The 27622-nt window shown below is 44.6% G+C and overlaps 1 protein-coding gene across 4 annotated transcripts in view; it reads right to left on the bottom strand.

Moving 5' to 3' along the window:
- Positions 1 to 26863, bottom strand: part of ddr2l (discoidin domain receptor family, member 2, like) — a 38894-nt gene extending 12031 nt beyond the window's left edge. The window contains exons 1-12 of one of the 4 annotated variants that reach the window (XM_036144275.1): positions 26621 to 26863; positions 12869 to 12967; positions 10709 to 10811; positions 10172 to 10247; positions 9765 to 9917; positions 8587 to 8734; positions 8250 to 8355; positions 7830 to 8019; positions 4445 to 4691; positions 4236 to 4334; positions 4011 to 4153; positions 3811 to 3922 (exon numbers count right to left, since the gene is read on the bottom strand). In XM_036144275.1, coding sequence (XP_036000168.1) covers positions 3811 to 3922; positions 4011 to 4153; positions 4236 to 4334; positions 4445 to 4691; positions 7830 to 8019; positions 8250 to 8355; positions 8587 to 8734; positions 9765 to 9917; positions 10172 to 10247; positions 10709 to 10811; positions 12869 to 12929 — 1438 coding nt within the window. In that variant the 5' untranslated portion in view covers positions 12930 to 12967; positions 26621 to 26863. The remainder of the gene's footprint in view (positions 1 to 3810; positions 3923 to 4010; positions 4154 to 4235; positions 4335 to 4444; positions 4692 to 7829; positions 8020 to 8249; positions 8356 to 8586; positions 8735 to 9764; positions 9918 to 10171; positions 10248 to 10708; positions 10812 to 12868; positions 12968 to 26620) is intronic. The other 3 variants (XM_036144277.1, XM_036144278.1, XM_036144276.1) reach the window with 3 other exon arrangements.
- Positions 26864 to 27622: the final 759 nt, after the last annotated feature.

The following is a 27622-nucleotide window of genomic DNA, read 5'->3' as shown; positions in this document are numbered from 1 at the left end:
GCTTTTTCCCTGCTGCCATCAGGCTGTTGAACTGCTGAAGCTATAAACTGGACTCTGTACCACATTCGCATATTTGCACATTTACTTCTTTGCATCCTTATCCAGCATTACAAATGCTGTCAAACTCTTAGTCTTTAAAATGCATTCTTGCACAAATCATTTCTGCACATACAAATGTTTTTTAAGAAATACTCACCTGTACACTTTGATCGCACACAGTCTCTTTCTCCTGCATTGTTTACATTTCAATTGTTGTACTGTTAAATCCCTGCTGCACTTTATCCTGTACATTCTATCCTGTGAATTTTATCCTGTAATTTACTTTATCCTGTAATCTACTGCAATTCACTGTAATTTTCAAGCTGTATGCAAACGGAATTTCGTTCAGTACGCACTCTGTGCATGCAAAATGACGAATAAAGTTGTCTAAGTCTAAGTCTAAGTTAAAACAGGACCAGAAACAGGCCCGGATCAGCTCCCTGTGCCATGGCTGAACGTCGTTCATTAACTGCAGCAACAGCGCACATAACTCCTGTTTTATCCTCCCTGCACCAGCTGCCTCTTCATTTTAAGATTTCTTTGGTTCTTAAATCTTAAAATGGTCTCTGAGCTTTACAGTCACATTTCCCGTTGACTCGGGTTGCCTTTTGACCCTGCATGAGTGTCTCATTATGTCGTTTGTTTGAGTTGCTTTATGACATTTTTTTAATGCTTGTATATGTTGTGGATTCAGCCTTTTGGTGTCAGTTACGCTGTTTTAAGTGCTGGTAAATAAAGCTGGCTGGGCTAATCTGGTGGTAGGCTGAGGGGACTTAAAGAGTTATTTTACGCCCCGGCTTCAGCTTCCTGGTGGACGTCCTGATAAAATGAAACCATCTGTTGAGTAAAGTGCTCCAGAAACAGCCCCGGTGAAATGATGCAGCCACCCCCGTACTTCACAGCTAGGTTGGTGTTTCCCCCCCCCCCCTGGACACCGTGATGGATGGACATTCCCATCCTCTTTATAGCTGCATGTAATTCTTTCACCAGATGAACCTCCAGGCATCTGGAACCTGGATCCAAGGCGGAACCAGGCGGCTGGAGGTCCAAAGCTCTCTAAGCTGGAGGATTTCTCTGGATTTTCATGTGACGTTACGAAACAAAGCAGAGAGCTGGAGGCGTGGCCTTGTCCACATGTGGACACAAATATAAGCAAATACTGGAAATTCTACCTGGAGTTTATGTTTGGGCTGTCTTGCATTTCTTCATGACGTACTGATGTTTGCTCTTCACCAGTTTATTTATTATTTGTTGAGAAAACACACAATAATAATAGTCGCCACCAAAAGAAAAAGGCCAAACACTAATAATCGTTGGACCGCCTTTATGTTTAATTACAGCTTTCATTCCCTGTGGCGTTGTTTCGATGAGTCACAAGATTTATTTCCACCCAGTGTTGCATTGATTTTTCTCCAGGATCTTGCATTGATGGTGGTAGAGTCTGCCACTGCACAAAGCTTCTCCAGCACATCCCACAGATTCTCAATGAGGTTAAAGGTCAGGACTCTGGTGTGAACTCTTTCACCATTCCAGCCCCATGGATCCTGGCATTGGTGTCATCAGGGAAGAGAACCTGGTCATTCAGTATATTAGTAGTCAGCTGACCTCATTCTCTGAGCTCATTTGTTGCTGAACCAGCGGCAGCGACCCCAGATCATAGCGCTGCCCCCATAGACATAATATAAGAGTAGACGCGTCATTGGGCGGGTTCTGCCTATGCTGCGATGCGTCAGAGCGTCCGCCATCTTAAATGTGGCAAATCTGCAGTTACTCAGTCACTTAAACAGTATCAGAGGGACTTTAATCTCTGAATATACTTTGCATTGGTATTATTTTTGTTTTTGTAATATTACACGTTTATTTTCGTATCCCTTTAGCTTCATTCTCCTGAATTTATTCTCCTAAAGAATAAAAATATTTAAATAATCTAACCTGGCCCTATTACTCCAGGAGTGAAATAATTCTGCAAACTGTGACTATTCTGGAAATGTTCCCCGTTAATTCTCATAATATGATGTTTTTCTCATAACAATATCATTTTGTGTTTGTTTGTTTGTTTATTTTTACTTTATTTACCTAGTCCTTTTTTCTCATATTATTAATTTTACCTCTTTAATACTCCCCCAAAAAGTCTGTTCATAAAGGTTCACATGTGACACAGTTTTATGAAATAATGAAGACCACAATGTTTAGATTGAACAAATTGATCCTTATATTCATGACGCGTCTACGTATATGATGTCTGTGGCTGCCCCCACAGGCTGGTACAGCAGGCGCCAGGCATGATGGGTAAATCACTCCACCCGCCTCTTTTCTCACCCTGATGCTCCATCACTCTGGAACGGGTAAATCTGGACTATATGACCTTCTTCTGCTGCTCCAGGGTCCAATCTTTATGCTCCCCAGCAAACTTAAGCCTTTTTTCCCCGTTAGCTTCACTGATTAGTGGTTTTCTTAAGGCTACACAGTTGTTCAGTCTAAATCTCCAGAGTTCCTACTTTCACTATTCAACAGCCCCGAGTTCTACTGTTGATTTTCTTCAGTTTGATTTCACCAAACGTTTAAGTTATCGCCGATCACGACCATTCAGGATTCCCTTCTGGCCACATTTTTTCCCCCACTATCCTTCCAGGTTTTAATAACGCGTTGGACAGTTCTGAACCCAACTGGTCATTTCTGCACTCTCCTCAGACGTTTTCTCTGCTTGAAGCGCGCCGATGGATGGTCTGACCCTTCTGAAGCAGACGACCACGGAACGTGTCGTTCCACATGGTTGTTTAAGAAAGCAGAAGCAACTTGTTGCACCAGTTGGGGTTAAATAACGTGTGAGTTAAATCCAGATAGAGAGGTTTTTTTTTGGGCCAGGCAGTGTAGGACAACTATTCATGAAGAAATGTTTGATCTAACAGGTCTGAATCAGGCTCTGGACATACGTAGCCTTCACTCATGTTCATAGTGTGTGTTGCAGGGCGATGTCAGCGCTCCCACAAAGACATCCGTCAGTTTAGAGCGACAGTTTAAGCCGACAGACGTGATTTTCTGCAGAAGGAGGAAGCTGGAGTGCTTCCAGGATAAAAGAGCAGGAAATACAAACACTGCTAAGAAAAAAAAAAAATTCAATCTGGGGAACAACTACCACTGCAGCCTGCAGCACCTGTAGAAGCAGATGACCTGTAAGGTTATAGGAGCTGGGCAGATATTTAATATATATATTTTAACTTTAGCTTAAGGAATAAACTTATTTCATCTGAAACATGAGAGAGGCATCAGGCCGGTTCTGTTTTCACTGTTTCTGCTTTAAATGCTTTATTTTAACCTGTAAAATTGTGTTTTTATTGCTTTAACTTTTACTATTAATGCCAGCGTTGGGCTTGTGTTGGTGTTTGTGCCGGAGCAGCGGAGGCAGCAGCTGGAAAACCGTTTGTCCCGACAGACTGCGGCCGCGTCACAGAGCTGACTTCTGTGTCGTTGGCCCTCTGCTGACAAATGTTTCCTCCATGTGAGCTCTACATGTTTCCGCCGATGACCTCTGAGTGAGTTATGGGATCTCTGCAGCGGTCAAAACGTGCTCTAATGGAGAAAAGATCTGTTTTCTGCGAGAAAACATGATGCACGTGTCTGCTGAAAACATAAATAACAACCTGAAGGAGGAGATTAAACGGGACGTTGTGCTTGCTGGCAGACCCGGATATTAAAACTCTTAAAAATCAGTTAAACTTTGTTTAAAAAAGTGAGTTTGTTGGAGCTGTGGCTCCATATTGAGAAGTCTACCTGTAGGAGGATGCCTGGACCGCGGAGGCACCGGAGGGGTCTGCAGAACGATGGTGTCGCTGCAGGACGACAGCCGGACCGTCAGCTCCTCGTCCAGGATCCGGCGTGGACCCTGGGCCAGAAAAAAGGAAATCATCTGTTTGGATTCATTCTAACCACGTTGTAAAACAGGAGGATCAGAAAAGACCAGGTCTCCGTACTTTCTCCAGCACCTTGCAGACGCACTGGCACCACAGGATGAGGAAGATGATGATGACCAGCAGGAGGATGATGGTCACCAGGCAGCCAATGAGAACGGGCGTGTTCCCTTCCTCCGACTGGCTGCTGGCTGACGGAGCAGCTGCTGAGGAGGAGAGAAAACATGAGGGTTTGTGCAGAAATGATAAAAACTGTAAACATTTAGTGAATAAAGGAACGTGTTTTACCCGTATTATTGGCATCTGGTGTCGTGGTCATGGTGCTTTCACTGTAACCTGGAGCAGAGGTCCCCATTATTGGCCGTTGTGTTGGAAGTATGATGTCTTCTAGCAAAGAAAAATACGGTTTTATTACGTTTTAGAGATTGCAGTAAATCAATAAAAAGAGAAGGACCAAACACGCAGCCCTGAGTTACGCCAGTGGCTCGTTTTCTTACCGGACTGAAACGAGATCTCGCTGAACATCATCCAGACGTCGGCGTAGTAGAAGCGGCAGCGCAGCCACCTGGCGGCGCGCCGGTTCAGCGGCACCGTCACGTAGCGGGCGCTCGGGTTCCTGTCGTCCAGAATGGTGGCGAAGGACACCGGCTCCGGCTCCCAGCTCGCCGTGAGGTAGGGCTTAAACCAGCAGGAAACCGAGGAGAAGATCTTCACCCCGCGGGTGAACATGTTGTTGCTGTGAACCTGGACCACGGTTGGAAACAGGCGTGAGTGAAAGAGTCAGCACTGCAAAAACGGAACCAAAAATAAGTAATATTTTATTAAAGTTAGTGTATCTTTCCTTGATTTGAGGAGGTAAATAAGATTATCTGCTAATGGAATAACATCTATGCTGTTAAAATAGGAGGATCTCATCTCCATTGTCTTATTTCAAGTGCAGGATGTCTAATTATCTTATTTTAGGCGTCAAAATACTCGTTGCATCGGCAGATAATATTTACCTGCTAGGACAAAAACACAAATTTTAAGAACAGTTTACTTATTTTTAGAGACGTCTTCTGTAGCCAGACGAGTCAATGTTGAGACAAGTATCTCAATCCAAAGCCCATCCAGCTGTTTTCAGGCAACATTTTTCTAATTTAAACAGTTTTTTTTTTATTTAAAAACAACACAGAAGCAGTTTGATTTCTCCACAGCCGACACGGCGTCACAAAGTCACGTAATGCGAACATCATCCTGTAAATGTTTGTGTCTGTGAAGAGCCACGGACGGTCTTATCAGAACCAGAATGTTTTAATATCATCAGCACAGTTTCCTCAGCACTATTCAACACATTTATCAGCTCTGAATGCTGCTTAGAACCGGCTGTTAGCTGCTGGAGAAGATCAGCTGGTTTTTAAAAGAAGCTCCCGGTCAGCGCCAGCAGTCAAAGCAAACAGTCTTTCTGTCTTTAATTATCCAGACAGATCTGAAATGCGGAGGTCACGACATTTTACTTTGGTTGACGGTCCCCCATAAGTCCGCCTTCAGCTCTTAATGTCAGTCGTTCTTTGCTCTGGACTCAGTTGCTGCAGCACCAGATTCCAAAGGCCTGCTCTGTTGGTTAAAACAGAAACAACTGAAACAGAAACTGAACCCGTCTGGTTGGACAAACCCAGTTAAATGTCTGTGCTGTGGCTGATTTTTGCCTCTGTGTTGGTGGAGAGCTCAGCTCTTCTCTATGTGTGCAGATAGCGTGATGGTAGTTTTTCTCTCGCGGGAAATAACCATTAGGCCCTCCCTCTTCATAGAAGGTACACCTGGTCTGGTTTTCTGTTAGCTGTGACATCATCAGGGGAGGCAGATTATCCTCTATTACCATCTAACATAGAAAGTACTCCTGGTCAATGTGAGCTTCTGTGCTTTCTGTGTCTCTGCTCTGTCTTCTCTAAGCCCCAGTGGGTGGAGGCAGATGAGAGTTCACACTGAGCCTGGTTCTGGTTCTGCTGGAGGTTCTCCTCCCTGTTAAAGGGGAGTTTTCCTCTCCACTGTCGCTTCATGCATGCTCAGTATGAGGGATTGCTGCAAAGCCATCAACAATGCAGACGACTGTCCACTGTGGCTCTACGCTCTTTCAGGAGGAGTGAATGCTGCTTGGAGAGACTTGATGCAACCTGCTGGGTTTCCTTAGAGAGGAAACTTTCTGATCAATCTGGAGGATCTGATGGAAGCTGACTTTAGAAAGAGCCTTGAGATGACATGTTTAATGAATTAGCGTTATATACATAAAATATAATTGAGCTGAATTAAGTCAAGGTGATGATGGAGCAAAATCAGTGATGTGCTGTGGAAAAAGTATTCACCCCCTCAGAGATTCTTTCCTGTTTTTGTCCCACTTAAATGTTTCGGATCGTCAAACAAATGTCAATATCAGATAAAGATAACCTGATTAAATACAAAATGCAGTTTTCAAATGATGATTTAATTTAATATTGGACCTGAAGCAATCTGGTTGCTTCAGGTCCCCCCCCCCCCCCCCCAAAAGCTAACTAGTTGTGCCTCCCTGTTATAGTAATAACAGTATTCAAGTCTTAGTTTTATCTGACTTGTTTAAAGGGGCCTAGTCATGTACTATGAAGATAAAACCCCACAAAAACATCTATTAATCTCCAAATAACACAAAATACGCCTGGTAGTGTTTACTCCGTCCATTTTGAGCCTGAGAAGAACTTTGCACCCGGCGCGATCAGCAAACAATCACCGAAGTTACAGTTGGTTATAAAGCGCTTTTGACAGCATAAAGTGCTTTACAATAAAAAAACAACCATAAAACCACACGAAATAAAAATATAAAAAGATTAATAAAAGATAAAACTGCAGAAATGCACCATCATGTCATAAATAACTGCTCAGAGCAGTTATTTATTCTGGTCCAGGACCGACCCGAGCCACACGGTCCGGGTTACAGAACCTCTTCCTTTCCGTACCTCCGCTTGACTCCACCGCTTCTGCTTGTTTACTCATCGCGTACAAACTCTACACCTCCGGTCATGTGGTGTAAATATTCACCAACTCGCTTTGTTAACTAACAGATAAAGCAAAAACAAAACGTAAAACACAGAAATAAAATATAATAAACCAACAGAGTAAGAGTGTAAAGCCCCTAGGAGACTACAGGCCCCTTTATGGTTCACATTTAAATCTGGGCTTTAACTAGGCCACCCTTAAACCTTAAGTTTGTTTGATTTCAGACATTCAGAACTGGACCTTCTGTCATTTTCTGAGTCATGGTCCTGCAGCAGAACCCAAGTGGGTTTAAGATGCCAGACCTCCTGGATGAATCGTTGATGGAGCATTTCTGGTGGGTCCTTCTCTCCTGAGAGAAGGTCTCACGAAGAGCCAGGATGGGTTGGATTCTCTCATAATGTTTTTTATATTATAAAATAAAATTAAAAAAATAGTAAAAAAGGATTCCCTAATATTTTTATATTAAAAATAAATAATAATAATAAAAAATAAAAATAAAAAAATTAATAAAAACATAAAAAATAATAATAATAAAAAATAAAAATAAAAAAATTAATAAAAACATAAAAAATAATAATAATAATAATAAAAAAGAGGATTCCCTAATAAATTAAATCACCATCAGAAATCTGCCTTTTCAGTTTTCTCTGTTATTTTTGTCTGATATTTGAATTTGTTTGATGATCTGAAACTTTTAAGTGAAAAAAACAAAACACTTTTCTCCACACTGTAGTTGAAGATTGTCCACTTGTCCAAGAACAAGTGTCGGGCATAAAGTCTGCCTCACATCTTCTCCTGCTGGACCCGTCTGTTTGTTCTGGAGAACGTCTGCAGACCGTAGAGCAGCAATGAGAATAAAATAAAGAGGAAGTAAACCTTCATGCAGGTGAAGTTTCTCAGTCTGTCGAAGCCAAACTCCATCTCCACGTGTCCCTGAGTCCCCGCCGTGTCGTTCCTCCAGCCCAGGTAGTCGTATCCGGGCCACACGTTGTACTGGTGGGTCATCAGGAAGTTGTCCTGGCCCGTCACGCCGTCCGTCAGCTGACCCAGGCCTCCCAGCAGCTTCCTGTCAGGGGAGGCGGCTGTGAGTCAGGGGAAGAGAGGAACCGGACCCGGCAGTGTCTAACCGGACCCAGCGGTGTCTAACCGGACCCGGCGGTGTCTAAGCGGACCCAGCGGTGTCTAACCGGACCCGGCGGTGTCTAACTGGACCTGACAGTGTCTAACTGGACCCATCGGTGTCTAACTGGACCCAGCGGTGTCTAACTGGACCCAGCGGTGTCTAACTGGACCGACCTTTTCTTGCGGACTCCGTCGTACGTGGAGTCGTTGAGGCTGACGTGGGGGTAGCTGGGCAGCGCCATGAGCTGACCCTCCGGAGCGCTGTAGGAGGTCAGACCATCTGCAGACAACACAGGAGGAGAATGTTCTGGGTCGGGTCGCACCAAGGGTTACTGGCGTCGTTTTCAGAACCGACATCAGAACGTTGTTATTTTAGCACAGCTCAGCGACTTTTACTGCATTCATGAAACATAACTACCTCTTGGTGAGGATTTACAGTCCAACACCTGCGGCAGGTGAAGGGCTCAGTACCAGGCCTCAGCAGAACCTTCAGAACCTTTAACTGTGGTACCTTCCCAGGAACAGCCGTACAGCTCCACCCTCATGCACACGGTGGTGGGCGATCTGGTGATGGGGATGACGCGTACATAGCGGGCGATGATGGCGGGCTTCAGGTCGTTGGATGAGATGGCGTAGGTGTTCTTGTTGCCTTCCAGCACCTGATGGGAAATAAGGAGGGGAACACACCTGAGCAAACGTCCACGCTGAGATAAAACTCACTGACTGAGAGGAAAACATGGGCCTAAATTTATCATTATTACTATCATCATTGGTGTTATTTATTAATAATAATATTATTATTATGTTATTATTATTATTGTTAATAGTAATAATAATAATAATAATAATAATAATAGTTAAAATAATAATAGTTACATTCTTCTTCTTATTATTATTATTATTAATACTATTACTCTAGCATTATTATTATTAGTGTTATTAATTATTGTTTTTTCTAACAACCATTATAATAAGAGTAATAATTATTATAACTATGGTAATTATTATTGATTATATTAGTACTATTAACAACAATAATAATCAGAATAATAATTATTCAGATTATTATTGTTGTTCTGATTATTATTATTAAGTATATTATTACCAACAATACTACTACTACTACTAATAATAATAATAATAATTATTATTATTACGGAACATCCCCAAGAAACCAGGGCTGGGCAATATATTGAGATTTTAAAATATTGAAATATTAAAAAAAAAGACAAGATGAAACTATATTGTTTATATCAAGATGGTCTTAGGTTATTTTTCAGCTGTTTGTCATGTTTATCTACAGCTGTTTGTTAAAAATGTATGTGTTAGATATTTGGGATGAAGCTTTGATTCAGAGACATGTTTTTGTAATTACTTTATGAAAAGAAAAACATATCGCGATAAACATCATATATTCCTGAAAATATCAAGATGTCGCTCAGACCTACAATGATCCAAATTCTTAATTGAAATAAACGCTAAAGAACAGTTCTGCTGCAGAGGCCATAAAGCCTGACCGATGTTCATTACTCAGCAAACCAGTTTGATCCCTGCATCCTCTTGACTCCTGCTTTCCTCCATTACTTCCAGGAGCTTCCTCTCCGCCGCTGCTCTGCGAGCCAGCTGCCGTCTAAACCTCCACCTTTGAGCCCCCGGCTCTCTGGTTCTCCTCAGATTCGGGTCGCTCACCTCCTTTCCGAGCCGGTTCCTCCAGGTCTTCCACAGCTGTCCGTCCCGGCTGTAGTTCAGACCGTACTCCCGGGCGAACTCCTTCCCCAGACCTCTGGCGTAGCGGCCCTGAGTGCCGATCAGCGTCAGGAAGGTGAGTCTGCGCAGGTCGATCTGAACATGAAGGGCAAACAGCTCGTGGGTAAGGTGGGGAACGTTTTATGTTCCGGAGCAGAAATGGACCCTGATGAGCTCATTCACACAGAGAGGTTAAATGTTGCAGATCAGACACCATATTCAACCTGGACGTCTATAATCCTTTCACTTCACATCTCTGTCTTCCCCTCATCGAAATGATTCAGTTACTTAAAGCAGAACGAGTTCATTCTGCTGCTGTTCTTTTAAGCTTTAACCGGGCAGAACCAGACCTGCAGGTACTGAGAGTCTGAAGGCTCCAGCTGTCCTTTAGGACACCAGGCGCCGTCTCCTCCCTCACAGTTCAACCTGCAGGCAGAAACAAGGAGGTCGGGTTAAAGGTTCCCGTTTGTTGTGGCATCAGCGGTGTAAAACTAACGCAGGCATCAAAAACCGCCACTGGAGCGATCTGGAGCCTAATGAGAGATATGGGTTATGAGATCGGCTACATGTAACTTTTTAGAAATGGCATCAAAAAAACACAGTTTAACTCCATAAAAACAAATATTAAACTTTAATGTCGTTTTTTTGTGGAAACAAAGCCTCTGACATCTGGAAAGAAAATGCTAAAGCAAGCATTTTATATTTAGCATTACGTTTTTAAACAGCTCAATTCTTTAGCATTTTTGATCAAGAGCCACAGTGGAAGGTCTAAGTACGCAGACCACTGGACTGACACCTCAGGAAACTGAGTCAGCTTCTGAAGAACAACAGGTAACGGGTCTTTGATAAAAACAAGAGGAGCAGGGCAGACATGAGGCCTCGCTGACCTGGCGTGCTGCGGTCCGGTGGTGTCGTACCACTGGCTGGATGCTGTCAGGTCCTCATCTTTGATCCGTCCGTCCTCCAAGCCCAGCGGATAGCGACAATGTTCTGAAGATTACACGAGAGTTTTCAAAATACAAATGATCTCTTTGGGGGAAAACAAAGTTTCAGAGACGTTTCCTGAGCTCTAAAAAGTTTTGGTTTAGGGTTTACGGTAGAGTTTGGTCCACAGCAGGGGGACCCTGTTACCTGGGTGTGTTAGCATGCCTGGATGGATTGTCTGGGTGTGTTAGCATACCTGGATGGATTGTCTGGGTGTGTTAGCATACCTTACTGGGTGGATTGTCTGGGTGTGTTAGCATACCTGGGTGGATTGTGTAGGTGTGTTAGTGTACCTGGATGGATTGTGTAGGTGTGTTAGCATACCTGGATGGATTGTCTGGTTGTCTTAGCATACCTGGATGAATTGTCTGGGTGTGTTAGCATACCTGGATGGATTGTCTGGGTGTGTTAGTGTACCTGGATGGATTGTCTGGGTGTGTTAGCGTACCTGGATGGATTGTCTGGGTGTGTTAGCGTACCTGGATGGATTGTGTAGGTGTGTTAGCATACCTGGATGGATTGTGTAGGTGTGTTAGCATACCTGGATGGATTGTGTAGGTGTGTTAGCATACTTGGATGGATTGTCTGGGTGTGTTAGCGTACCTGGATGGATGTCTGGGTGTGTTAGCATACCTGGATGGATTGTCTGGGTGTGTTAGCATACCTGGATGGATTGTGTAGGTGTGTTAGGATACCTGAATGGATTGTCTGGGTGTGTTAGCATAACTGGATGAATTGTCTGGGTGTGTTAGCATACCTGGATGGATTGTCTGGGTGTGTTAGCGTACCTGGATGGATTGTCTGGGTGTGTTAGCATACCTGGATGAATTGTCTGGGTGTGTTAGCATACCTGGATGGATTGTCTGGGTGTGTTAGCATACCTGGATGGATTGTGTGGGTGTGTTAGCATACCTGGATGGATTGTGTAGGTGTGTTAGCATACCTGGATGGATTGTGTAGGTGTGTTAGCATACCTGGGTGGATTGTCTGGGTGTGTTAGCATACCTGGATGGATTGTGTGGGTGTGTTAGCATACCTGGATGGATTGTCTGGGTGTGTTAGCATACCTTACTGGGTGGATTGTCTGGGTGTGTTAGCATACCTGGATGGATTGTGTAGGTGTGTTAGCATACCTGGATGGATTGTGTAGGTGTGTTAGCATACCTGGATGGATTGTCTGGGTGTGTTAGCATACCTGGATGGATTGTCTGGTTGTCTTAGCATACCTGGATGAATTGTCTGGGTGTGTTAGCATACCTGGATGGATTGTCTGGGTGTGTTAGTGTACCTGGATGGATTGTCTGGGTGTGTTAGCGTACCTGGATGGATTGTCTGGGTGTGTTAGCGTACCTGGATGGATTGTGTAGGTGTGTTAGCATACCTGGATGGATTGTGTAGGTGTGTTAGCATACCTGGATGGATTGTGTAGGTGTGTTAGCATACTTGGATGGATTGTCTGGGTGTGTTAGCATACCTGGATGGATTGTGTAGGTGTGTTAGGATACCTGAATGGATTGTCTGGGTGTGTTAGCATAACTGGATGAATTGTCTGGGTGTGTTAGCATACCTGGATGGATTGTCTGGGTGTGTTAGCGTACCTGGATGGATTGTCTGGGTGTGTTAGCATACCTGGATGAATTGTCTGGGTGTGTTAGCATACCTGGATGGATTGTCTGGGTGTGTTAGCATACCTGGATGGATTGTGTGGGTGTGTTAGCATACCTGGATGGATTGTGTAGGTGTGTTAGCATACCTGGATGGATTGTGTAGGTGTGTTAGCATACCTGGATGGATTGTGTAGGTGTGTTAGCATACCTGGGTGGATTGTCTGGGTGTGTTAGCATACCTGGATGGATTGTGTGGGTGTGTTAGCATACCTGGATGGATTGTGTAGGTGTGTTAGCATACCTGGATGGATTGTGTAGGTGTGTTAGCATACCTGGATGGATTGTGTAGGTGTGTTAGCATACCTGGATGGATTGTTTAGGTGTGTTAGCATACCTGGATGGATTGTGTAGGTGTGTTAGCATACCTGGATGGATTGTCTGGGTGTGTTAGCGTACCTGGATCGATTTGTCCGGCGGCTGCTGGAAGCTGAAGGATCAGCAGCAGGATGAGGTGCATGATGGTCCAACGGTCACACCAGCACAGTCGCTACATCTCTGACAGGACAAATGGGAAAATAATCCAGCATCATTGTCTGAAGTCTGCTTCCTGCTCAAATTCTTCCTCATAAACAGGAAGAAACCTCAGTACTGTGATAAAGTATTCAGCCCTTCTGATACAGTTAAATGTTTTAGATCATCAAAATAATTTTAGTATCAAACAAGGATAATATGAATAAATACATCGTGTGAAACGTATTAGCCACCCCCCTAATTAATGAATAACCAACATCTTTTACGAAGCTGAGCTGAAGTTCACACACCCTGAATACTATTAGACCTACAGAAGCAAAAGATGACCTAAACAGGACCAGAGTGACAACATGAAGTAGGTTGAAGGAGTCTGTATCCCCAAACAGAAAAAAACACCTTTATGATCCCAAAGATGTTAATATAAATATTCTGGAGGACAAAAGTGAAACATGGAGGCTGCTTGTCCCGTTACATTTGGTGTGAACCTGACACAGTGTCTCAGAGACGGAGCATTGGACCAACAGTTAAACACGGCGGTGGCAGTGTGATGGTATGGGGCTGCTCGGCTTCTTCAGGAACTGGAAGACTTGCTCCTGTCACTGGAACCATGAGTCCTGCTCTCCAGAAAGTCCTGGTGGATCATATCCAGCCAGGGGTTTGTAACCTCAAGCTCAAACAGAATAAGTTTCTGCAGCCGTGTAATGATCCAAAGAACACCAGCAGATTCACAAAAGGGAAGGTTTTGAGTGGTCTAGTCAAAGCCTGGAGTCCAACCTGATAGGAATGCTGATATGGCCTTAAACTGGCTGCTTATGCTGGGAAGTTAATGAAGTTAATGCTCCAGTGTTTCTGATTTTAAATGATTCTTCAGAGCAGAGTGGGTCCAGAATCCTGTTGCTGCCAAGGCCGAAACAACCAGTTATTTAGGGCGTGATTACTTTTTCACATGGGGCCAGGTGGGTTTGGGTAGGTTTTATTATTTAACAAAACCATTATCTTGCATTTGCTCTTTGTATTAGTCTGGTTATCTGTGTCTGCTGTTAGATATGTGACAAATAAGCAGAAACAGAAGAAACATATTTAAGGGGGATAAATACTTTTTACCGATGCAAATTTCTGTTTGTGTCTCTGTGCATTTAGAGCCATTTGCTTTGTGAATCCAGTGAAGTAATACATGTTTATTCAGATAAACTTTCCGACTTCTTCAGGGTGAAATCGATCTCTTAGGCTCAAATTTGCAAACAGAACCAGAACTGGGAGTTTCTGAACAGAAAGGATCATAAAGGCGGGTTTAATAGGATAATATGGATATAATAACCAATCAAATAGTTTATGACTCTGACATACGATCCACAGCCAGCAGGATGTGAGCCCTGAGTGTGTTTTGTGTTTGTTGCCAAGGAGGTTTCAGTTTGAGGCCTTTCTGAGCAGCTTTCCTAACCTTAAAGCTGCAGAAATACACAAAAAAGCCACAAAACAATTTCAGGGTAGCGTAAAAAATATCGTTAGATTTGAACCGAGTTTCACTGGTTCATTTCCAGCAGCCCCTCCAACCTCCACACTTGGACATGTTTCTGTTTTCGATGCAGATCCAACATTACTTTCACAAAAAGTGAAACAAAGACACATTTTACATAATTATTGTAAGACCCAGCATTAAAAAAAAATGTTCCCTGTTTGGCTTTAGGACTGAAATCCACTCCTGGTGTCCTCATGTAGGAGGTCAGCGCCTCCTGATGCTGAAGTGTGGCCTGAATGACTGCCGGAGTAATTAATGACCGATTTCATAATGTTGTTGCTGTCAGAGTGGAGCGGCCCACTCCTCAGCGTTACACAACACAGAAACATCTCCGAGTTTCCAACACAGATGTCCTTTATGGGCTCCGGTCCGCTCTGCTGCCAAGTCAGGGATTCAGAGGGACGGACGCCGTCTCTCCGGGGAGGGAGGAGGGGAGAAAACGGAGCGGCAGAAGGACAAAGACAGGAAGAAGGAACACGGCGCTGATAAGAAGGCAGAGAAACGGAGGAAGGAGAAAATGTGGAGAAAACAAAAGAAGGAAGAACAGAAAGCTGAACTTTTCATGCCTTTAAAAAAAGGTCATAAACGGCTGCCAGCGCCGTCTAAAGGTTCCTCCACCCCCAGGCAGAACACGTTTTATTATCCCGAGCTTTAACATCTCACCAGGTTTAACAGCGCAGGCAGAAATCCTTTAAGTTTGAGGTGTAAACCAAAGGAAACGAGGAGCAAACCAACATTCAGGCACCAGGATCTCTGCCTGGGATTCAAACCGACAGCAGACCTGATTTTAAATTTAAAGTTTCTCTAAAACAAAGGGTCCATCCAGCCTGATACATGTGGGTAAAAAAACACAAAGTATCTACATCTACATCTGCAAGTCTCCTTTTAAAATCGTGTTAATAATAATAAAAAGTAAATAAATTAGTGCAACACTTCCTGACACTCACGTTTCTATGAGACAAATAAGCCTGAAGCGTTTTTTATTTTGCTTTATTTCCTCTTTAGTAAATAGATGCGTAATTCTAGGAAGTTATCACTGCCTTCCTGTTTCCTCTGGGGGTTAATGTGACTGGAGATGGAGGCGTATTTCTCTACAAAATGGGAAAAACAAGAGAACAGGTCAGCTAAAGGAAGGCAGATGAAGGTCGGTCTGTAAAAGTCAGTAAAGGAGTAAAACAGCTCTAGTCAGAGCTGTGAGGAACACGGCGGGACGAGGAGTCCATCTCCTGATGGCAGGCAGGTCCAAACGTCTCCAAGGGTCTCCGGTTCAGAACCTCAGCATGGTCGGATCGTCGGGTCAGACATTTTTCACCTTTTTACCAATGATATGCATATATGCTGCTTATTTAACATCCTGGGTAAATATCTGAGGTAAAGACGAGTTTTTCTCTGCAGCTTTCCAGGACCGGCGAGGTTCTGCTGAGCCTGCAGGTGAAAGGCTGCTGTCTGAAGGAAATGCTGCGTCCCACGCTGTGTTTTATCCAGCTGAGGACCTGCTGCTGTAGTTCAGGGCACAGAAACTCCAACAACGAGCGAACCTGCTGCAGGAGAACTTTCCTCAGATGTTTCACTGAAAAGTTACCGACGTTCTCCTCCTGCGGGTCCGGGGACGACGCTGTGTTGTGATAAACATGTCTGTGGTGCTTCGTGGACGTGGGCCGGGCCCTGGGTCAGCCTTTTCCTCTCTGGCTGAGCTGGAGGTGCGGAGGGAAGGGAAGGAGCTTTATGTAATGTTCTGGCCGGAGCTCAGATTCCTGCTCCGTTGCTCATCTCTGCAGCAGGAATCACATGACGGCCGAGAGAAAGACGCCGAGGGACAAAAAGGACACAGACGAGGCGCTCGGCGATGGTTAAACTGACCCAAAACCTGCAAAAAGACAATCGTGTCGAGCGTTTTTAAAGAATTTAAAACATATTTTCCACGGCGGGAGCACACAAACGTGTTTTTCCTCCTTTTTCTCTGTTTAAATGAAACTCCTCTGGGAGCAGGAACATAAATACAAGCGTCTTAACATCTTCCTGCCTCTGAGCTGGATGTGACCACAGGGACAGAAACAGCTTCACAGCTGCAGAGGCGGATAGCCTGGGGGGATCAGGGGGGGACAGGACCCCCTTAAATCTTTGAAAAATGTAGATTTGTCCTCATTGGAGGAACCTTTATATTTAAACAATAGAAAAATAAAAATGCAAAAAAGGAAACTGACTATTCATGTTTTTAGTTTATTGTATTTCTAATAATATATAATAATAATAATAATAATAATAACAATAATAATAATAATAATAATAATATTATATATAATGTGCATTTCTATAATGTTCTGTTTTTAATGTTTTGTCCTGCAGCATTTTGAGATATTTTTAAAAATGAAAAGTGCTTTATAATTAAAATGTCTTGTTATTCATTTAGAAAAAAACTGATATATTTAATCCTTTCCACCCTTGGATAGTTGTCAGCTCACCGCATCACACCTCTGCAGTTTAGTTTAATAGTTTGGATCAAATTATAAAACAGAAAGCTCCAAACTGAACATGTCTGCAGGGCTCAGGCAGAGATGTTCAGAACGATGTTCTGAGGTGTTTCCATAAAACCATCTGGAAGCCGAAGCTTTCAAACAAGCCAGCAGAGAGAAAAAAAAACGCAGATTCAGTCGATCTAATTGGCCAAAAAACAGGATTTTCTGACTGAAAATGAACAGTTAGTGATTATTTTAATAGTAATTGTGGAATATATTAATTAGTGTCCCAATAAGCAGACATTTAACTCACTGGAACGCTTTCATCTCGTTAATTCTCCCAACACAATAAGTCAAAGACAAACAAAGAAATATAAAAGATCTCAGCCCACCATGAACTGCTGCATTTTATCATCATTTCTGAACATAGTGAGATGTTTTTTGGTAAAAAGTTCTTAATTAAGTCTCAGTATTAAGGTCAAGCATAAGGAGTTTTTTCTCAAAGTGGGTTTTCTTATGGTTTTACAGGCATCTGTAGCTTTTATTGTGCAGCAAGCTGACAGGAAACGCAGCGGAGAGGAAGCACAGGAAACATCCCGGGGCTGTGAACTGAAGCCGGGACAAAGCCAGAACCAACCGACCCGGTACGCGTAGAACCCGCTAATCCACCTACAGTCCAGAATGAGAGACTTTTTCCTGAAACCTTCAGACTTAGATGTTAAAACTCCTCCTGCTTTTCCTCCCTTGAACTAATAAAGATAACCCGTGTTGACCCTTAAACGGCTTAATTTCTCCACATTTCTCTGTAGGTTCTGATTAACGGACCCAAACCCATTTAACGGCCACATCCGCTCAGCCCAAACAGATAAAGGCTGAAGGGTTAAAGCGGCCGAAGACGATGCGTTGCTTCTGGCTCCCAGCTGGTTCATATCATATATGGAAACTACTTTAGCTGCTATTCTGCAGCAATTACCTAAAATAACTCTGGTTATGGATAATTAGCTGTGGCACAGTTATTGTGAGCAGAGAGTAACTGTTGGCTGTCCTCAGAACATTTTCCAGCCTTTTCTCCGTCTTCCTTTCCTTCTTCACTCTTCCCTTCTTATCTCCTTTGTCTCTTTCCCTCCTCCTCCTGTCCCTCCCTCCTCCTCCTCTTCCTCCTCCCTCCTCCTCCTCCTCCTCCGTCAGAACAAACTGAAGCCAAAAGCCTCAACATTCCAAACATTCAACGCAACCCAGATTTCTCTCTGGGCTGCTTTTCCCCGGCCCGGTCTCCGGCTCACACAAACACACAGGAATCTGCTGCCGCTCCTCGCCGCCTCCTGCTCTCTGTTACTCACGGCGCTCGCTGGTTGGCCGGGTGAATGAGGCAGAGGTCACTGGGAGCAAAACAGCAGAACGCTGAACCTGCCTGAAAACCAGCCGCCGGGTGGATAAAAGCACCTTTAAAGCCTTTTCTTTTACCAGCGATGAAGCAGATTGAGCTCCTGGAAGAGGAGCTTTGGGCTTTTCTAACCTTAAGGGTAAAAGTTGCAACAGTTGGAGCCCAATTTTTATCCGCTAGGATCCTCTTGTTTATCATTAGTGCGTTTCCACAGGCACTGACCTTAACTAGCCAATTAAAACTTATTGTGCAGGATTAGAAATCCAAGGCAGGTTAAACTCCTTGTCTGAAAATGCAGATTTTAAGACATTTATCTGAAGTTATTTTGTTTTTATTTGGGAACCTTAAAGGACAGTTTGAGTCCTTCCATTTATTATAGTCTTTATTCAACTGTTGATCCATAAATACTCAGAACTTGTGTTGTTTTTATTCGGTCTACAGCTTCTTTCTTGGTGATTTAGTCACAGATGTCAGAAAAAAAAACCTGCATTGAATTTTGATTATTAAAGGCCATATTTCATCCTTTTTATGTCTTTTTTTTTTCAAACGTCTCCTGGCTTGTAGCTCATGATACAGAAATATAGCAATACTACAAAAAAAAAGAATAAGGATGTAAGATGGTATGTTATATATCAGGGATGCATCACTACGTAACACGCTGTCCACCAATGAGGAACGAGCAGGAAGAGGAAATCAGAGGAAAACCCAACAAACCAGCACCCAACGAGGGGATTTTAAAGCTCTCGCTGGAGAACCCAGCCTGAATATTATTCACAATGGCAGTAACAAAAACTGAAATAAAACAACTAGAGTTCAGATGGACAGAATAACTTCTGTAATTCTGAACAGCGTTGCTACTCTTTGCCCTAAACAGCTGCGTTTGCAGAAACTTTTACGTCAGCCAGGCATGCAGCGGGGATGTAAAACACGGGAGCATTAAACGTCATCTTTCACACGACTCAAACTCAGTAAGTTCTAGTTACGTTTGGCCTAAAATGTCTCACCAAGCTAATACTGCACATGTGGCGACTGAGAGGAGTTAAACTACTCAGATGGTACTGCAGGATCTCCTCCATCCTCACTTCCTGTTTGAGAAGTTTTGATCTGGTTTGATTGCTGATAGTACAGAGACAGCACTGACAAAGGTCACCAATGACCTCCGCATGCTAGCCGACGTTGGCTTCCTCTCCCTGCTTGTTTTCCTTGATCTAACAGCAATAGCTTCATACTCATCCATCATCCTCATCACCTGCCCAGAGGAAATAAAGACATGGATGGGTCAGAACCTTCTCCAGCTGAACATCACCAGAACCAAAGCCCTATAGACCGGCACTCCTCATCAGGTATTCGTCTTCTATAACCACCGTCTCTCTTTCCTGTCAAGTCATCCTTCTCTCAGCGACAGTGACAACGCTCTCATTTGATAACAACATCAATCATCTTTTTAAAACTCGTTTCTTCCACCATAAGAGTATCTATAAACCTCTGAGGTTGAAAAACTGTCTTTATCTCCTCCAGGCCTGATTTCTGTAACACCCTGTTCATCCAGAAGTTGCAAAACATCCAGAAATGTGCTGCAAGAATCCTGATGAAAGTGCGTGCATAATTTCTAGTCCAGTTTTATTCATTTATTTCTCGGGGAGGAAGAGGCTGGAAGTAGCATCACTCTGAACGAATACGTCTGGGAAGAGCAGCTCCTAAAACCCACCAAAAGGTTTACAGTGTGACGCGGCATCGTTAACTAAATGTTAGTTTGTCTCGCATGTCCTGCTCCTCCCCTAAGGCAATGATGCAGCAGGAATGCTGCGCCGGTGTATGCGTCAAGTGTTTCCATTGACACCGAGGGGAGGTGATGCTGGGAAAGACGGAGAGACGAGGCAGATTACTGGACTTCAGCCACGGGTGTTTTTCTTTTTCTTTCTCCAGAAGCAGCGACTCTGGAGGAAAAGGATCACTGGGTGCACGTTGAAGTGCATCACGCATGAGTTTAGTCCTCCTGCAGCTGGACAGGACGAAATCAACCAGGACGACCAGAACCAGCAGACGTCACAACACAAAAAAGGAGGCAGATTCTTTGCTACAAATGTTCAGAAAGACCAAAACTCATCGCTGGGTTTAAATGTTTCAGTTCAGAGATCTTCTGCTGGTGGAACCAAATGTTCTCCTGGTGTTCTGTGTTTGTTCGCCTGCTGCTGTGGGGCTGAGCCGCCTGCCTGATTATGCAACTCTGCAGAGCTGGTTCCAGATGTGCCGAATGTAAGACGCCGTCTGACGCCGACGCAAAAGAGCCCGGCAGCTGCAGCAGCAGCAAAACTACCTTAATTAGACACGCAAACGGGTTCTCTTATCGGAGCCGGTACCAAACCGAGCTGAAGTCAGGCCAATGTGCTCACGGTGAAAACATTCAGTTTGTCTTACCGTTTCCAGAAAAAAAAAAAGAGGCATTTCATAAGCAATGGCTGCGCTGACAGAGAGGGACTGGCAGGACACGCTGCGTACGAACATGCAGATGTCAGCCTGGGTCTCACAGGAGGAGCGCTGGCTGGTTTTATAAAGACTCAAACATTTCAACATGAATTAAAGACGTGCAGCAGATAGATTTAGGTGTTAACTGTTCAGAAAACATTCCCAGAGAAGCCATGCGGGTCAGGTTAGAAAACAAAACGCTTATTTTCTGTTGACCTAGAAGGAGGAGGCCGGCCAGCATTGGTGACCTCAGAAACCCGAATGGACCCAACCCGGACTGACGGGACACTACACCCAGCTTTAAAAAGGTGAAGGCAGACGTGATCAATGCAGAATATCTGCCCCTGATATGCTGGTGAAGATTCTCAGTCATCCAGGTCATGGTCATTCCAAAAAAAGTAAAAAACAAAGCAACTGGACTTGATCTCCGTAGTTGAAGATGTACTCCACATTACTCCAGACTTTTTGAATTGAGAAAGCTTCCTGGAGAGGAAGCGAAACGTCTTCAACTACGGAAAGCAAGTCCAGTTGCTTTGTTTTTTACTTTTTTTGGAATGACCATGATAAGGTTAAAAACCCAGACTTTGTTACCTGAAACCAAACATTAACCGTTCAAAGCCAGATTTCTGCGCGCTCTAACCGTCCTGAACAGCGGTTCTGCTCTCGGTTCGCTCATCTGCACAGTTTCTGCTCCGGGTTCAGCCTTGGCAGCGGTCCCAGAGCCGAGCTGCAGGCGTGCCTCAGCAGAACGGCAACACGCTGATGCTCGTTTGATTCAACACGCAGGGCTTTGAACCGACAAACAGGGGAACCAGACCCACCCGGGAAGCAGAACATGGAGACTGCTTGCTCAGGTGGACGGTCAGGTGAAAAATCACGATGTTCTACACGGTTTCCATCATTTGTGATGAGACGGACGACACGGTGGGAGCAGGTCCTAAAGATCTGCTGCAGCATGAAGACGCACTGGGTCACAGGTACCAGATAAACTGGATCTAGTGTTTGCCTTCGTGGATTTAAACACAAACAATCAGTAAAAAAAAACGCCGCCCAGGGGCGGAATAAGAGCCCAACGCGCCCAGCAGACATGCTTCTGGACTGTGGGAGGAACCGGAGCGCCCGGGGAGAACCTGCAGACTCCACGCAGGAAGACCCAGGCTGGGATCTGCTCGCTGCAGGACAACAGCGCCATTATGCATCCCATAATATGCAACAGAAAATCACACAGCTGACAGCAGCGTAGCACCTCTCTGTCTGCTGGTTTGGACCAATCTGGAGCTCCATCTGAATCCGTCCACTGGGTCAGGACGCTTTAGCCAAAGCAGGAGTGGGTCAGCGGTCTCCATGAGTGTCTGAATAGTACAACGACAGGCTTGGCAACCGTCCAAATGACGGGAAATTAAACCCTGGATCTGTTTGGGTTCCTTCCGACCGAGTCAAGACCTTCACACGCTGTCCAGAACCTTTCAGAACCACGGACTGCTTCAAAGCATTTAACCAGACGGTGCTACATCGTCTGTCGCCCTCCTGGACCTCCTCTACGCTTCTTAGATAATCGGACCAGGGCTGGACGATGTGGAGAAAAAGCATATTGATAAAATATAAATCATTGATCGATATCGATAATTATCAACAGATTCAAAACATTCATTTTTAGTGCAGCTCTGACCATTTTATGCTGTTGCTTAGCAACCTATTTTTAGAAACAGACACAAACACTGAATTCAATCTCAGCTCTTTATCTAACCAACTTTTTACCAAAACTACAAGTTTTTAAAAATAATAAAAATAACAAGTGCTCTCTGAACTCTTTGAAGGGGGCGGAGCTTCCTGGGTCTGCGTTGTGATTGGCTGGGAGGATTAATTATGTAATATTAACCTACATGATAGAATGCAAAAGGAAGGAAAACTGTTATTCTATTGAACTTTTTATTGACCCTTTTTTTTTGTATCATCGATATACGTCTATCGATCGATAATTATTGTTATTGAATTATCGTCCAGCCCTAAATCGGACCCAGATAGAGCTCAGGTAGGGCAGCGTTAGCACCATGCACCTGTCAGGTGAGGTCCGGATGCTGAGGTAGCATGAGGTAAGCACCATGGTGAGGTTAGCATGTCCACAGGACCCAACCTGCACCAGAACCTGAACCAGAACCAGAACCAGAACCTGAACCAGAACCAGAACCTGAACCAGAACCTTCCCCAGCCCTGAACCCTGCAGGGACCGCCCACTTTCTGGATGCTCATCTCTGCTTTGCAGCAACGTCTTCAGCAAACAGCAGTTCAGTTAAAACTGATCCTTAAACTCCGTTCTGTACAGATCACTGGAACGTTGTTTCCACCTGTGCCGCTTTGCTCCGCATCAGATGGCTGTAGAACCGCCAACAGACCAGAACCCCGACCCTGCAGCAGAGGAAGCAGCTGGACATCAGAGACACCGCGGCCCGACGCTGGACCAGAACCAGCAGCTCCTTCCAGCCTTCAGACGGTCCCTGCACGCTGAGCAGCCGCTGCTAAACAGGGTTTGTTGTTCTGTGGAGGAGCGAGTCCCATGATGTTGATGATGAGTCACAGTTTTCCATCAGAACCAGCCGACGTCCAGCAGGCCCAGCACAAACAACCACGGAGGTTTTTAACCTTTAAACTAAACAGGACTGGAAAACAGCACCAACACAGCTTTAAAACCCTTTAAGAGGCGATGAAGCGTCTGGGCTCAACGAGCAGGTCCACCCTGAACGGATGAGTCAGGCTAGAAAAGCAGGAACGCTCTGATAAAACACGACCCACAGCAACATCTGCAGCCTCTGCAGAGCAAACATGATGGAGACGCTTCAGACCAACACCAGTCCAGAGAGGACAGAACCATCCCTGAAACGCAGAGCTCTCCATGCAGCTCACATTCACTCATTTAGCTCCAGAGCTCCATTCTCTGCCCTGTTAAAGAAACCTCAGCCAGGAGAGACTTTTCTCCTTCATAAAGGTTTCATTTGCCTTAGAATAAATAACGCCTCCCTCTGTAACACCTGCCCTGTAACCACACTGCTCCCCAAGAATGCTGAGAGCAAATTATATCGGCATGTATGTCAACAAAGATGAGTATTATTATAATAATTAACCCAGCATTCATGTTTTTGGACGGTGGGAGGAAGCCAGAGTACCCGGAGAGAGCATGCAGAGAGACCCCAGGCTGGGATTCAAACCCAGGACCTTCTGGCTGCAAGGCAGCAGCGTTTTAAACGAAGACATGCATAAATAAACTAAAAAATAAATATATAAGAGAAATTAAATCTATAAAACTGCTAAATTAGTTCAATTTCATTTTGAAATGAATCTCTAATCTTGTAACGACACAGATTTTATCTTTGTGTTAAATTTTTTTTCCTCTTCTGTGTTAAATCTGTATTCTCTACATTTCTTTGGATCCTATTGTGGATTTTTTTTTTACAGTGTGGTTTAGAAGCCTGAAGGCCAAAGGGGCGACCCCCCCCCCCCTTTGCTCCAACACGTCCTGCATGTGGTTCGTTAACGCGTTAATCGGCTCCACCGATGGAAACCCGACCTGCTTCACCCAGCTGCAGCCTGCCGCCCGTCCTGCGACCGCAGCGACTATCTGAACGCTCTCATCCAGCAGCTGCTTCACCGTTTACCTCAGAACCACAAAAAGGAAACTAAAAGTGAGTAAAACTTTCTGGAAATGAGTGCATTTGTCCTTGATCTGAGCAGGTAAACAAGATTATCTGCCAATGCAATCAGATTTCTGATCATAAAATAGGAGCAACTCATCTCTATCATCTTATTTCAAGTGCAGGATGTCTAATTATCTTGTTTTAGAGGCAGACATTACCCATTCCATTGGCAGATGCTCAAATCATGAGAAAATAAACTCATTTGAAGGTTTTACACCTTTTAGTTCAGTTTCGCAGGGTGAAAGCTGGAGCTGGATGCGTGTAAAGATGCATCACCATAGCTGGACGCCTCAGCAGTGATCTGAGCTTAGCAGCAGAGATTGAGCTTTTTCCTGCAGGGTTTATAGAGAGGATGCTGTAAACGGCTCCATCTTTGGGTCAGATCCTCCAGACATGAGATCTGGATCTAATTCTCTCCACGACGTAGACGGAGCAGGACGGCCCACAGATCTTTTATTAGAAAGCCAGACGTTTGCAGACGATGTCGTCCTTTAACTTTGATCCACCGAGGTGGATATTAAGAAAACAGTCGGCAGGCGAGGGTCGCTGGTTCTACTGGGTTTCTGTCTGAGGATCAGTGGCTTGTTCACATCAGAGGATCTGCTGCAGCCCAACAGGAAGACGACATTTGTCACTTTTCCACTGAGACTTATCTACTTTTATTCTCATTCTAGTATTTGTTTTATCAGACTGACAGGAAAAGTGAATAAAAAGTCACCTGTGGTTTGGTCCAGACTCTAATTTCTCAGTCTGCTGCAAACACTAAAGGTTAGCTGCAGGTTTGCATGCTTTTAATGACTTCATCAGTTATTCAGACTTTAGTTTCCAGAAAGTTCACAGCTCATCCATCCATCCATCCATCCATCCATCCATCCATCCATCCATCCATCCATCCATCCATCCATCCATCCATCCATCCATCCATCCATCCCATAGAAACAGCAGCCTTAGAGAATCTCTCCTCCGTTCAGACGGCTTTCCTTCCAGGACTCACTGAGACCACAGCAGATAAAAGGATAAAAGCAACAACTGGACCAACTGTCCCTAATGGGCCCCCGTAGTCCTAAATACCCACAGATCTACTCAGGTGGACACACAGCACTCTGAAAACAGTTAAAGGTTTCCATGAGGACGCAACATGCTTCTGGCTGTTTCAGACTTTAATCCCGTTGCTTTGTTGTTTTGCTGTTTTGCTGTGTTTGTATTTATGGTTCTGGTTCTGTAGACAGAACATCCCTGAGGGAGGGGGGAGGGGGGGGGGGAGTTTGGGTTTAGTTGCACGAGACTCTGCAGGCCGTGTGTTCTGGTAAAGAGAGCCGCCGCAGCTCTGAGCCTGAGAATAACCCCACAGCTGATCCAGAAGGAGCAGAGGTCACAGTGCCAAGAGATGAAAGGAGAGGAGAAAGGTAGAGGCTGCTGCTCTCTGATTGGCTCACAGGAAGCAGGTCATAACTGACCTCGTTACAGATGTGCTGCGACGCAGGACCAGATCCAGTGGTGAGGGAACACCTGGGATCTCCTCATATCCATCCATCCATCATCCATCCATCCATCCATCGTCTGGATCACGCAGCAATGACGAGATGATGTGAGGACTCGGAACCAGCAGCTTAAGTCCCACCGTCACAAACAACCCATCTGTTGTCCTGCAGCTGGTCTGAAGTCACCTTCTCCACGCTGCCATAAAAAGCCAAACATCTGCACCACTGCTGTCCTGCAGACACCAGGAGCCGACCCACAGATCAGAGGAGATAGAACCCAGCAAACATTCGGCGCCCGGCTCTGAAAATGACCCAAACCTTCACTGTGTTACCTAAAGGAGGACAAAGAACCGCAGCTCCGGTCTAACATGGAGCAGAACAAAGAAATGAATGAATCCACCTTAATAAGCTGCTTTTCCTGCTCTCCTCTGCTGCTCTGGATCAGCTGGAGACCCTGAAGCAGCAGCTGTCTGACTGCTACAACAACCTGGTGCTGGTTCCTCCACAGAACCAGACCCAGCTTCTCTGGTTCTGCTCTCCTGATCCGGGCCGCAGTGATTGTTCCCCCCCGGATCATCAGAGCCCAGAAGTTCTGAGCAGGCCTCTCGGAGGAGCGCCGACCCCGGATCTGCTGTCAGGAGAAAAAACCGAACCGTCTCTGCGACTTTCAGGAAGTTTTTACCTGTTTTACGCACTTTCTCTCCGGGTCCAACGCAGCGGCTGCAGAACTTCTCCCCCCTCGGTTCGGTTCCGTTCGGTCCGGGTTTCTCTCCGGCAGCAGGGGCTCACAGGATCATGGCCGATCGGTCACTTTAAATCCTAAAAAACGTCTGGTTTGATCCGTTTCAGGCTCCGGGACCCAGATCCAGAAAATCAGATCAGCTCCAAAGACAAAAAAAAAAAAAGTTTCTGTGTTTTTACATCACATCCCGTCTCCCAGCAGGAGGAGGGGGAGGAGGAGGAGGAGGAGGAGGAGGAGGAAGGCAACATGAGCCTCTGATATCTGAGAAGTTGGGGGAAACCTGCAGAGGAGCCCCATAGACATTACACACATAGACACCTCATTACGCGCTGGAGCCGCCATCTTGGATGGGTCTCTCCCGAGTAAGGCTGCTTTAGGAGGCAACAGGAGTAAACGCAGAGGGATCAACTTTACCCGTATTTTCTGCAGTTTATGGTCGCAATAACTGGGGATAACTACCAAAAGTAGTGATGTGGTGCAGATCACCATTATGGGCTGAGATTGGTTCTGCAGATGAGTTTTTCCTTTGTGAAAACAGAGCAGAAACCCAGTAGATGGACCATAATTCTATGTTTATTAATCTGTTATCGCTGTCTTTCACAAACTAAGGCTGAATCTCGTTGCCAAATTTGATACCCTGGAGTTACAGAGTGCCAACACATGCAAGAAGCTTCGTTGTTTTTCATAGATCTTAAACTCCAGCGTTGTGTGAGACACTGAAATGACCTGGAAATTTTAAAGAACATTTTCCCAGGCATTTAAAAAAAAAAAAAAAACTGTGTATGCATGCAGAGCTCACAGAAATATGAATACATTATTGTTGGTGTGTGGAGAAGCATCAAGGTTACATGTGAGAGAGTGAAATACATTTAAATGAACAAACCAATTTGTTTCTTTATTAAAATACAAAATGTATTAATTTACAATTTGTAACACCACACG

This window comes from Fundulus heteroclitus, chromosome 12 (genome assembly GCF_011125445.2).
Source record: "Fundulus heteroclitus isolate FHET01 chromosome 12, MU-UCD_Fhet_4.1, whole genome shotgun sequence".
NCBI lineage: Eukaryota > Metazoa > Chordata > Actinopteri > Cyprinodontiformes > Fundulidae > Fundulus > Fundulus heteroclitus.
This window is presented reverse-complemented; position numbering and strand designations above follow the sequence as displayed.